Genomic DNA, 13,820 nt, shown 5'->3' on the forward strand with positions numbered 1-13,820 from the left:
AATACGTCAAACGTCTTGCGTAACAGGAGGACTATAAAGGCGTGTATCAGGTACGAAACGAATCATGTGTTGGATTGTAGATAGTCAAGACGGGATTTGTACCTCTCGTAAAAGAGAGAGATATCGCTGGGCCCCTCGTGTGAGCGAGACTGTAGAAATGTGTGGCCGCACTATAGACGAGCGTCGTCTATTTCAGACAGTCGAACTCAGTGAACGAGAAAGCAGTCGAATTAGATAAGGTGGCTTGTCCATGCCTTATGTTCGACATATGATATCGCGATACAAAAGGATCATCAATCGGAATCATCTCTGGCGTTCGTAAGATCACGAACAAACTCTATTCGAGATGGGTAGTCATAGTGTCTTGCTAGAGACCGCCTATGACTTGTATATCCGGAATAGAGATTTCGGATTATACTGCTATATCGAATGAGCCTACAGGGTCACACACGCAGGGAAGGACAAATACACGAGAGAAAACGACGAAGAACCGAATCGGAAGGGTCCAGACCGGACGGTCCAGACGCGTGGTCCGTCTGTTCTGGAGACTGGAACGGACGGTCCACGTTAAGGCATACCGTCCATTCTACATGCTGGAACGGACGGTCCAAGTGATTTTCTGGACCGTCCGTTCCGGCTTTCGGGTTTTTCAAAAATTAGACCGAATTAGGGTTCAATCACCTTATAAGAAGGAGATTAAAACCCTAATTAACAAGAGACTTTTTGAGCCGTCTTTGGCAGAATTCCAAGAGCTTTTGGTGAGATCCAAAGAGTTCAAGGAATTCTAAGTCTCGTTTTCTCGAAGTGCGAAACTGAATAGCAGATTCGGGTCCTAGCAGACAAAGTCCAACCGTTAGAATTCATCCCGAGGTGTGGATACGTGTAGAGGGGGAGGTAATCTTCCTCCCTTTCGTGATCGGACGAATTCTTCAGTTGATACAGGCACCGGATCGATTGAGGTAAGCGTTCTAACGTTTCTACGATTCATAGCAGCATGGTTCTAGGGTTTTAATAATTTTTGTTTTACATCCGCTGCGCAAACCCTAGAATCGATGTCTTAGGAATAGGATTCGCTCTAGAGATCCCATGAATCCCAACAATATGGAGATACATTCAGTCCGGTAGTGAAGCCGGCCACCATTCGGTGTCTTGAGCTATGCCTTGTGTCGCCAATGGCTAATTCATCAACTTGACGTCAAGAATGCATTCTTGCACGGAACCATTGCCGAAACTGTTTATATACATCAACCACCGGGGTTCACGGACACCATGTTTGCGTATTACACTAATCACTCTATGGGTTAAAACTGTTGGGAAATCTACGGGTTCCTAGTATGCGATCATATCGATCTAGGGTTTGGTTTACTAGGTTTCATACAGCGGAAGAAAGATCTAAACCTAGGCAAACGTCACACGCAACCAAACTTGCATAACCCGAAAAATCGTGTATATCACCGAGGGAATCGTTACTTACCTCGTTCTCGATGGAACTTGAAGTTAAGTTCGATCCGGGACCTGTTCTAAATCACCTAGGACTGAAGTTACAAACCCTCTATACGTATCCACATCGACGGGAAGGATTCCAAACGATTTAGAACGAATCTGCTAGGATTAGTGAAGAAAAGGGTAACTCAAGAGACGAGATCCAATCCCGGGACAATAGAAATCGAAGAGAACAGGTTTTCTAGCGTTCTGGGATGTTTCTCTGAGTTTTAGGGCAGCCTTAATTAAGTTTGGACGAAATCCCAAACTTAAATAAGCTTAGAAAACCCTAAATCCGAATTTTGAAAAATTTCCAGATCCCGGTCCGCTGGACCAGGAGCTTGGTCCGGCGGACCAAGCTCGCTCAGCTCCCTTCGGACCGCCTCACCTGGAGGTTTGGTCCGGCTGACCAACTTTTGGTCAGCTCCAGACCAAACCTCTTGGTTCCTTTTTCCGGTCCGCCTGTTCGCTCCTCGGTCCGCCTGACCCAGCGTCTGGTCCGGGGCTGACCAACTCTTGGTCAGCCGGACCAGACCTGGACAGATGACCTCGGACCGAGCTTCCGGACCACATGGACTGACCAAACTTGGTCCGGGGCGGACCAAACATGGTCAGCTCCGGACCAACACACTGAAAATCCTTTTCGTGCTCGTTTCGGTCAAATTCTCATTTTCATTCTTGGGATTCTTCACGTATAAGTCCATCCCTAGTGGTGTGTGACCATGTAGGTCCATTCTAAGTGGTAGTGACTTCGGAACCTTTCCCGAACCACAAGTCATAGTTAGCCTCTAGCAAGACGCCATGACCACCCACTTCGAGTTAGAGGTGATCTAACCAAGGCATTAACAGTTCGAATTCTGATCCTTTGTCTCACGATATCATAAGTTGAACAAGGGCATGGTTTGAGTCACCCTTCAAGTTCAACTGCTTTCTCGTCTTGGCAAATCGATTAATAAAATAGATGCAACTTCATCTACAGCGTGGCCACGCATTTTTCATAGTCTGACTTCCCACGAGAGGGCCCAGCGATGTCTCTCCTGATAAGGAGGTGACTAGTCCCATATTGCATGTCTACTATCTCCATATGATTCTGAACATATCTGATCAACGCCGTTATAATCATCCGGTTAAAGACGACGTTTGACGCAGTCAAGACACGTCACTCTTCATATCAGATACTCTAGACATCTCAGGTATGAGGATCCAAGAACGAACCACTGTATGAGATTCAAGTCATGACTCTGTCCATGTGACAATATCATATGGGTCATCCAGTCACTCGTTCACAACGAGTACCCATGATTGTGATAAGCATCCAATGCATCGATCACACCTCATGCTAGTCTTAATTCATCATTGTTCCCACAACGATAACTGACTAGGGAGTTTAGAATCATTCTCTAATAATTCAAAGATGCCGAAATACAACAAACATGCCAATCGTATAACGGAAAAAGTAATGCATTCATAAATCAATGAATCAATACAAAGTCAAATGTCATATCAGGATCATCCTAGAGCATTACAACCAACAAAAGCAAGCTCCACGTGCTTGGTTTCAACGTTTCGCCGACTTTGCTACCAAGATTGGCTTTGTCTGTGACACCCTTAACTCGTGTACAATATACCGGCTGTGCCACATGGACAAATAGTAATAAAATAATAATGCGGGAGCAAAAATACGAAATCCAAAAACATTTTTAAACAAACCAGAGTAAGCAGCGGAAAATACATCAGGCGATCAGTATCGCAAAATAATATATGTCCGAATAGTTATAATTAACCGTACAAAATGCGGGAAATACAAGTCCCGTAACCCAAAATGTAAATCCCGTACATGATGCTGCCTCTCTCAGGTCGTCGTCTGCCGGGTGCGCTAGGCGTAATCCTCGTGATCTGAAAAATATAAACCACGAGGGCTAAGCACAACTGCTTAGTGAGTAGCCCGGGTTGAACCCGGTAAACCCGTTCTCAACGAGAACGGTGTTAACTCGATAATTCACAACCAACAAACAACAATGATATCCATGTATAACCACATCATATCAGTCACAAATATGTCAAACACAATCATACCCATGGATTGAGGTAAACGTTCTAACGTTTCTACGATTTCAATAGCAGCATGGTTCTAGGGTTTATTAAATTTTTGTTTTACATCCGCTGCGCAAACCCTAGAATCGATCTCTTAGGAATAGGATTCGCTCATGAGATCCCAGGAAACCCAACAAAACAAACCCGTATGGAGTCCACCATAGGGTCCAGCCATAACCCTAGTCAAGTCCATGACTAGGGGCGTCTCACACGCCCGTCAAGTCCATGACGTTGGCCGTGTCAAGTCCATGACACAATAAACACAACACCCGTATGGAGTCCACCATAGGGTTCTGTCATAGCCCTAGTCAAGTCCATGACTAGGGGCGTCTCGCACGTCCGTCAAGTCCATGACGTTGGCCGTCGTGTCGCACACGACTATCTCACAACACAATCATGCTGCACTCGTCGCACGAGTGAGCTACAAACATGGCAATCAACGTGCATATCTTCCCAATACAATCACGCGTATCGCGGTATTCGGCCCCGACCGAGATACCGGTTAACGCCATGCAAACTACCCAGAATAATCACACAATGAGTCACTCTCATCGTTAGATCACACATCTCACCGCGCGTAACTAATTAAAGATTTTCCGAAGGGTGGGCTTGTATCCTGGGTCGGTCGATCCTTGCATCTCTATTCCTTTTCCGGGGTCATTCGATCCATTTTCATCGTAATTCGGGTCTAAACCGGTCGGTCCACGTCTTCTGGTTCATCCCGAGTCATTTTTCTCTTATTCTGGCCTAGACCGGTCGGTCCAGGGCCTGGACCGGTCGGTCTAGGTGTTCCGTGCCATTCCGGGACCTCTCGGTCTGATTTTTGGTCTGGACCGGTCGGTCTAGAGGCTGGGCGAAGAACAGATCGCGATTTCCAGATTTTTGCCCTACTTCAATCGACCATATCTCACTCGTTTCTTAACCAAATTTAGTGCCGTTTGTTGTTAAATGTTCTTTGAAACGTCCTCTATCTAATCCAATCAATAAATCATCGAAATAACACAATATCACGCTCAGAACGAGCTCACACAGATGGAACTCAAGCCACTCACCTCTGTTTCGGCCCAGATCTGGTTTTGGCCGGATTTCGAGGTGTTTTCCGATCTGTTTCTTGCCGGAAACCTCTTCTAAACACTCTAGGATGTCTCCCTTCGTGTTCCCGAGCTTCCCTTGCGTCGATTCTCCCTGGTTTTCGCCCCTTTCTCTCTGTTTCTCCTTTCCCTCTCTTTTCTCTGATTTTGTCCGAAAATGGTGAAACCCCTACCTTGGGAGAGGTTTATGCTGCGAGAGGGAGGTCGAATGGGCTCAAGCCCAGGCCCAAGGTCGAGCCTGCATCACCCTGAACGGATTGGTCGGCGACTTGACACCGGTGGGCCCCAGAACGCAGCGAGAAGTCGGCTGGAAAGTAGCAACTTGGCCACTTGCGTCCGTTGTTCTCCAGACCGGACGGTCTAGACCAGATTTTTGGTTTTTCTTCGCGTGTTCAGTCTGTTCGGTCCGACCCTCGGTCCGCCTCTGGACCGGTCGGTCCACACCCTAGACCGGTCGGTCTAGGCAAATTTTCGACATTTCTCCGTCTTTTTCCCGTCTCTTCTACGTGGTGTTTTCTCGTTCCTTTTTTCCGTTATTGTATATTCCCGTTTTGATGATAACGCGATGTTTCTATTTAATTATTTATTCTCGAAAATAATTAAATATTCGAATCGGGTTTCGAAGTATTACATTGTCATATTACACAAAGACAAGAGTATGTCTTTTCTCCTCCTATATGTCGACGACATCATTCTCACAGCCTCGTCGGATGTCACACTTCGTGAGATAATTCAGTCCATGCATCGGGAATTTGCTATGACTGATCTCGGCCCCCTATATTACTTTCTTGGAGTACAAGCAACCACCAACAAGGAATGCTTATTCCCTTGTCAATCTCAATATGCCAGAGATATCCTTCATTGTGCGAATATGGAGACCTGTAACCCATGTCTTACACGTGCAAATACAAAATCTAAATTATCCGCCGGAGTTGGAAGCCCAGTTGCTGACTGATAACATGATTTTCTCCTCTATTTTCAGGTCCATTGTCTGGTACTTTCGCATCAGTTTTGTGCATTATTAGATATTTAGGATCATTTTAGGACTAGGTTTTGTCCTCTTTGCATTCTTTGGTGGTTGAACAGGTAACGGATGCGTTATGGACACCAGAGGAGCATAATCAAGGATTTCGGAGCAAATTGGATCGGAACGGAACGACAGGGATATTTCTAGCTCGAGTTGCATTTGAACATGACCATGTCAAGCTCAAACACGATCGTGCAGAAGCGAAAAACGAAGACATCATCACAGACAATCTACACGGACCGTGTCAACTTGCAGCACGCCGGTGTCGAATTGCAGCTCGCCCGTGTTCAGCCCGTACAGAAGCGCAGAAGTTTTGATCAGACAATTGACACGGACCGTGTTGGCATTCGATACGGCCGTGTTGCGTTACGGGAAAACTTCCTATTTTACATTTGAACTTCCGTTTTCAGCAAAGGAAGAAGCCTAGCTGCCAAGCAAATAAATAGAAGACGTCTTGGGCTTCAGAAATCATCGAGAGATCACAGCAGAAGCCAGAGAACTCGAGAGAGAATCAAGACGGAGTTTTCCGGGAGCAGAGATTGAAGAATCGTCGTCGAGAGATCGCTGTGAGTCTTCTTTATCTGTTTCTATGTTTCTTCTTATTGATTTGAACTCGTTTGTTGTTATGGGTAATGAGTAGTTGTTTCACTGTAGCTAGGGATTTAACCTTGTAGGGATTTATTTGGTTTTTATCTTCCGAGACTACGTTATCGATACTCGTCGGTTTGATTGAATTGAGTTTATTGTTTTAATCTTCTTGGCCAGTTGATTGATTGGTCTTAGATTATGATTTGCAACGAAAGTTGAGATTAGATTCTGAAAGAATTTATTGAATGAATAGATTAAGACTATTGAGAGATAGGTTAATTGGTTTAGGAACCGTGATATTGTTCGTTTATACGTTTGATATTTTAATCTATTAGATTGAGAGATCGATAGGTTAAATTATTGGATAGTGGATTTATGACTTGAAAGAGCCAAATCTGAGTTTAGAACTTGAGATCCTTGATTAAGGTTCGATATTCGTAGATTCTCCATCCCTAGAAATAATCTCTGTGCGTTAAGGTTATCCCGAAGTTACGGTGGTTTAGTTATCTGATTTTACTTAGTTTGTTTATTGCTTTATTTTCGGTATCCATATATTTCATCTACTATTTCGTGATCTAATTCTTAGTCGAGTATTGTTCTTAGTGTTAACTATTTCCTGTGTTTGACCCTGGTACTACAGTCGATCCGTACCCTTGCGGTATTCACTGTATCTAGGTTTTTATTACTTGATCATTATTTCTATGCCTAGATCTGTGTACTGACCCTACACTATATCGAAGTCTTGCCGGTGCATTACAATATCTTACCTTTACAAGGCCAGATATATCCTATGTCATACAACATATTTTCTTATTCATGCATGACCCACGGGAACCACATTTTCTTGTCCTCAAGCGCATTCTACGTTATGTCCAAGAAACACTCTCGTATGGCCTCCAACTCTATCACTCTTCACTATCTCGTCTAACCGCTTACTCAGATGCAGATTGGATAGGGTGTCTCGACACATGCCGTTCTACGTCGGGTTACTGCATCCTTCTCGGAGACAACTTGGTATCGTGGTCCTCTAAGCGTCAACGAACAACTTTCCGCTCGAGTGTCGAAGCTGAATACCGCGGAGTAGCCAATGTAGAGGCTAAAACTTGTTGGCTACGCAATCTCTTACTTGACTCCGATGTCCACTTACACTCCACATTGGTGTTCTGCGACAATATTAGTGATGTATATATGTCCACCAATCCGATCCAATATCAAAGGACGAAACACGTGGAGATTGACATCCACTTTGTCCGTGAGAAGGTTGTCCGTGTACTTCATGTTCCTTTGTCTTCACAGTTTGCTAACATTTTCACCAAAGGACTGACTGCCAACGTCTCTTTTCATGGAGTTCCGCTCATGTCATCTAATATTATGTTGTCTTATATGTATCTCTTGCCATATCATCATTGTGGTGTATATATTGGGAATCAATGAGAATACAAACCCTAAGAAAGTTTTATGCTAAGTTTCAATTTTTGGGTGGGCTCATACTGGGTCTTGGGTTTCCGGTTTAATTGACATCCCTAGTTATGGGAACACTTTTTGATAACAAATATTTTTTTTATAAAATATCACGAACTAGAGACATCAATTTAGGTCTGAATCCTGAAACTCGGTTTGAATCCACCCAAAAAATGTTGGGTTTCGAGTCTTTTTTTTTTTGCTAGAAAAAATTTGGGTTTTTGGGTCTGTTTTAAATAGGTTTTTGGGTCGATTCGAAAATTCGATATTTTTTTAGAAAAATTCATAAAAAAATAAATTTACAAAAAGGAGTAATCGAAGAGATTATGGTGTAAACTGTAATGTAATGGGATTAAACCCTAAATCCTAAACTCAACCTTAACTACAACTACATTATGCAAGCTCCACCAATACCTAACTTTTCTTCCAAACTTTATAAACTTTAAGGATAGAAGAGAGAAATAAATAAGGGAAAACAATGAGATATAATTAAGATACAACAACGAGATATAATATAATTAGGTTATTGGGATATAGAAGATGAGGGGTTATTTTTTTTGGTTAAATGAGGGGTTATTTTTTCAGTCACTAACGAGAAAGATTATATTATATAGTTAGGTATTCAAGATATTATCGGATAAAATTGAAGAGTATTTTGGAGAATTTTTTCCTGACAATAACTTGCAAAGCTAAAAAGAATTTGATGCTTTGCGCACTACACGCAACTTTGTCTCCCGCGATCTTTCCTTCCCGCCAATGATATGCAAATCTTTTCATTAAAGTAAAATAAAAAAATTATAACATTTTTTAATTAAAAGTTAATTGTATTTTTATAATAAACTTAGTGTAGAAGTAAATTGGTCATCATTAATCGATACATTTTTATAACAAATTATTTTTTGAGTAATTTATTGATGTTTTTTTTTTTCCAACTTTGTCCTAAAAACACGCAACTGTCTCATGCAACCTTTCCTCTCTGTGAAAGATCTGAAGACGGAGTCAGCGCGAGAAAGAGAGAGGGATGGGTCTGTTCTCCAACAGGTTTTCCCGTCTTTGCCTTCTGTAATTCTTCTGGGTTTTCGATTTCTTGTTTTGCAATTCTTCTGTAATGCTTTTTTTTTGGAAGGATCGATGAGGCGAGTCTGAAACCCGGGGATCATATCTACTCGTGGAGAGCTGCTTACCTCTACGCCCATCACGGTCTTCACTCTTCTCCGATTCTTTCTTCTGCTCCTTTCCCCCTTTCCAATGTTCAATCTTTCTTAGACCCTTTTGCTGTTTTCACTGAAAATCGCGTGATAGATGTCAAGTTTTGGTGTTTGTGTTGTGATCGATCTAGGCTTATGATCGGATCGCGAGAGTTGAAGGGTTTCTGGGAATTTCGGTTGACGGATTAGGGCATAAACTTCATGAGTGAGATCGCGTCTGCATATCATCAGTGAAACGGGAGTGTGAAACGTTGTCAATCCATCTCACTTGCAAGTAGCGAGACTGAATCATCTGTTTGATGGGTTTACTAGTCTGTCCTATTACAAGTTTCGGTTTCTTAGGACGAAACGAAACCAAAATTTTGACAAAAGGGGTCAGATATTGCTGGTTATGTGAGTTTATAGTTCTTTTTGTCTGAGAAGAGATTCAGAAACATATGAACTTAAGGTCTTTGTTGCTGCCAGCAATCTGATATCTGCCCTCTTAGCTTATGGCAATAACAAGATTGTTCCTTTATAGATACTGATTTTCCCGAGTTCAATTTTATATCGATCTTTCTTGGTGATAACTATCCCTCCCTAGGTGATTTTCCTGGCCTGACTCTGGGTGAGTATGATTCCGAACATACGGGCATAGTTCAGATAATCATGTAGTTAGGGTTCTTGCGTGTTCTTTGGCTAGAATGTTTGGTAGAATCTAGTTGAATTTTGTCCAAGCAGAATGTGTTTTCTGGTCTGATCTGGGATTTACTTATTGGAGATTCACCCTACTCGAATTTGGTAACCTGTGAATCGTTGATTAAAACACTTTATTTATTTTTTATTCCATGTTTCTACCTGAGCTTAGAATCTCAGAAACGAGGAACTTATCCATGGTTGATAGGACAGAACAGTGACCGGATTTGCTTGCTCAATCTTTCAGGAATCTATGTTGGAGACAACACGGTCATTCATTTCACCCGAAATGGCCAAGAAGTTAGCTTGGGGACTGCGCTAGATCGCCTGCTCGCAAGCTCGATGACTGTTCGACACCAAGCATTTTGTCCGACGTGCAGCCTGCTGCCAATCGACGGCCATGGCGTCATCTCATCATGCCTCGACTGCTTTCTAGCCGGCGGGACCTTGTATCGTTTTGAATACTCGGTCAGCCGTTCCTACTTCCTTGTAAAGTTCCGTAGTGGAACCTGCACCCTCGCTGCCTCGGACCCAGGTGACATGGTCATCAGCCGAGCCCAAAAACTTCTCGAAAAGGGGTTTGGAGTCTACGACCTTCTCAAAAACAACTGTGAGGATTTCGCGATTTATTGCAAGACAGGGCTGGTGGTTGTTGTTGTTGAACAAGGAGCAACGGGGCTGAGTGGTCAGGGAGTGGTCAGGCGGCGGTGGCGAGAGGCGGGCAGCTCGAGTCTGTGTTTAACATCCTTATCGATCTGGCGGTGACCAAGAACATCTATGCAACGGCTGTGACTGTGGTCCGCACGCATTGTATGAATAGATATGCTGCTGATATCATAAACAGAAGGGATGCGGTGAAGATCACGGTGGAAGATCTCACGAGAAGTCGTTCTTCGAAGGGGCTTGTAGAAGTGATTGATCCTCATATGGCAGACAGTAAACCCCAAGCAGACAAGTCAGCTGCCTAGAAGCCGTTTCTGTGGTCTGGTCACTTTCTATCTGTCATCTTCAATGTTGTTTGATGTTCTGACACACGCCATTGAATTTTGAAACTGTCTGTGTTATGTGGGCTGATACACTTCTATTGAAACTGTCGAATAATAGTTCCCTGTCCATGTCGAATAATAGTTCTCCCGCTAAACCGCATACCAAGTTAAATCATTGTATATCCAATTATGGGTCTTGGGTCTTTTGTATACCACTTGTCATCAGCTATTGCCACGGGTAACTGACCGACAAAACCTGAACACAAACCCAACGATCGGGTTCTCGTCATCGACAACATCATGTCTTACCGATGGATGAATATTCAAATACCCAATTTATGGGCAGCATTCGTACCCACCCCTAATGTTCGAGACGTTATACATTTCAGTCTTGCTGAAAAGGCTAGGTATGACGATTGCCGCGACATGAAAAACACAAAGCAAAACACTATTTGACAAAAACATTTTATAACAGCTAAGTTGGGACATGTGATCTGTTTGTCATCAACTATGGTGACAACAAGATTCACTTCAGAAAAGTATAAGCTATCTGTTGTAACAAAACAAAATTGATGCAGGAAAATGCAAAACTCGGTAGTGGTTTGGAGATAACGTCTCGCTCTTTTCGGTTTTACTTACACAAGCAGAACTGCGTTTATACAGCCGTCGTTCTCGGGGTTATTCGTCACCTGAGCATATTTACCTGCAGCCATTGAAAGAGTAATGAGAAATCTGTTGACAACAGAGAACAGCTTCGGATACAGAGCATAACTTGGGGTTAGCATTATGAGTATTTGTCTTATTACCCCACACGACTTTTCCAGCAGGTGTAACGAGACCGAGCTCACTCACATTGACCTGAAACTCGTCAAAAAAGTGTTAAGAAATATAATTTGCTGTTTTAGCATTAGATTTAAGGATTTAGAATTTTTAGTACCTCGATGATTGTCCCCTTTGTCATGACACCGAGCGAGGTATACATAGGGCCATTAGGGTTTTTCTTGACTCCAATGATGTCGAGACAGAAAGTACATTTAAGTTCAGGGTGGGTGACATGAGCCTTGGTGAACCGTAGCCCCGATGGGCGGATGAAACGCTCGTACTTGGGCGGTTTTCTGGTGAAACCGGGTCCAACGAATGTAGCCTTCGTAACCATTCGCTTCCATTGTTTGGCTGCAGGCAAATTTATGATAAGAGATAGAAGAATAGAGATTGATTTGTGCATAAACATTTAACATCAATGAAGTTAACTACTCTAATCTGTAACCACTACTTAGCTAATGATCTTAAACCCATTCCATGCATCAATAGCCTGAATACACTTAAGAGAGGTTGGACAGGCAACTAAATCTAGAGCACGAAGAAACAAAACATGTTATGTTGGAAGAAAGAACTACATACTTTTCCTCTTCCCAGATCGGATGACTCTAAACATCTCATCTTCAGCAACAGGGCGGACCTGCAAAAAAGGAAAAGGGCTATTCTGAAGGAATAGACAAGTAAAACAGAACAAGAAATTCTGAGCGAATTGGAAGCTACAACACTACCTTTGGTAAAGGGACCTCCCATTTTCCAGCTTTCTCTTTTCTCTTTTGTTTAATGGTGTTGCTCAGAACCTATGACAAAGAACAAAATGACCGAAACATAATGGTCATGGTCCAGTCAAATCAACATTCAGATCTTGTCAAGATCCATTCCAAAACACTTCACCTTGGCCCGAGTAGTGTTCTCACGATCGAGCAGATAGGCAGGAACAGCACCATCATGGACATCCTCATCAACCTTCCGCCTGCTCGATGACTCTTCATGCATTTTCAATCTGTAGTAACACAAAAATTTCCAAATGTAAGAAAACCTGACAACGCATTTGTGGCATATTAGTGGTAGTACAACTACGACATGACACAAGACATACTCAAACTTTCCCCTAACATAAAGAAAGCTTCAACTAATGTTAATATCGATTGCTTACGAATCACATTGTCATTTGTTAGGACTAGCAACCTTGGTACTGCCAATACACAGGATCACACGCTATTACTACAGCACCAACAAATTCTGAACAAAAATGCCACATTCTACGTTCCCCGCCACAGTACAATACACTGGTGGAAAGTTGCACTTTCTATTTAATTGAAACCGGAGAAAATGCAAAAAAAAAAAACTTACGTTTTCTTCATGAGGGCTTTCTCAGCGTAGTTTTTCTTGGCAATCATCTTACCCTTTATACCCAGAGCCTGGTTTTCCAACAAATAAATCAGAAACCAAACGAATTGGAAAAAAATGAAAAAGAAGGATGACTACAGAAACAGGAGGAGAAGAAATCTGAACCTTCTGGGCTATGGCGGAGCGCTTGTGAACTTCACGCGCCTCCTTCTTGCGCTTGCGTTCGAAATGGTCGAGGCGGTATCCATACCTCTTCCTGTGAAGCTCGATGTGATCTCCTTGAGGCTGTATTAATACACCAAAAAATCCACAGAAGAAAAAAACGGGAAAAAGCTTCAAGAGACCGAATTTGGAAGGAGAGGAAGCTAAGGCTTTCGCAGAGGATAGAGAATAAATCGCAATGGAGGGGGCGAAGAAGAACGAACCATGGCTACTAAACCTCTGAATCAACCAGACGGAGAGAGGAAGCGAGACGGGCGTGCGAAGAGCTAGGGTTTTATCCGAGAGAGTTGACTGTTCTAAGAGAGCGAACGGTTTGAACGATAAGGTCGAGTTATTCGCTGTGGCAAAAGGGCTTCTTAAAGAAGTTGATGGGCTTCGATATTAGGCCCTAGCCCACTTTGAATTTAAGGTTTACAAAAGATTTTTTTTCAACTCTAGTCTCCGATATCACACAAAAGTTGGAAATTTATTTATTTTTAGAGAAATCTCAAAAAAAAATCTAAATCTGTCAATTTTTATAAAATAAAATTTATATTTTGATTTTTATCAAATAAAAATTTTAATTTAATTCTTAAATTATAAATAAATCTAAATTTATAACCTTTATCATTTTTAAACTCACCAATGACATTACGTTAATACGTTATCGTCACACGGTAATAATGATGATATGTCAAATATGATTAAAGTGTTGACTTGTCAAATAAAATATTGCTATATAATATCAGTATTTAGATTTAAAAATAACAACAATTGTAAAATTCATTTTATTTTTTTATTGATTATAAACAAAATTGTTTTATTTTATAAAAATTGACAA

General features: G+C 42.2%; 2 protein-coding genes across 2 annotated transcripts; one reads left to right on the forward strand and one right to left on the reverse strand.

Moving 5' to 3' along the window:
- The first annotated feature begins 8,643 nt into the window (after positions 1-8,643).
- LOC104810164 lies at positions 8,644-10,594 on the forward strand. Its single transcript, XM_010536362.1, has 4 exons — positions 8,644-8,784; positions 8,870-8,943; positions 9,874-10,327; positions 10,447-10,594. The coding sequence occupies exons 1-4, from the start codon at positions 8,765-8,767 to the stop codon at positions 10,592-10,594; spliced, it is 696 nt and encodes a 231-aa protein (XP_010534664.1). The 5' UTR covers positions 8,644-8,764.
- A 445-nt stretch (positions 10,595-11,039) lies between these two features.
- On the reverse strand, positions 11,040-13,313 carry LOC104809953 (ribosome biogenesis protein NSA2 homolog). Its single transcript, XM_010536084.1, has 9 exons — positions 13,204-13,313; positions 12,944-13,063; positions 12,782-12,849; positions 12,323-12,431; positions 12,160-12,228; positions 12,014-12,071; positions 11,550-11,785; positions 11,419-11,470; positions 11,040-11,315 (listed from the first exon to the last, which is right to left on the reverse strand). Exons 1-9 carry the CDS (start codon positions 13,204-13,206, stop codon positions 11,248-11,250), a joined length of 783 nt encoding a protein of 260 aa, XP_010534386.1. The 5' UTR covers positions 13,207-13,313; the 3' UTR covers positions 11,040-11,247.
- Positions 13,314-13,820: the final 507 nt, after the last annotated feature.

The sequence above is a fragment of the Tarenaya hassleriana genome, unplaced genomic scaffold, assembly GCF_000463585.1.
Source record: "Tarenaya hassleriana unplaced genomic scaffold, ASM46358v1 Cleome17, whole genome shotgun sequence".
Classification (NCBI taxonomy): Eukaryota; Viridiplantae; Streptophyta; class Magnoliopsida; order Brassicales; family Cleomaceae; genus Tarenaya; species Tarenaya hassleriana.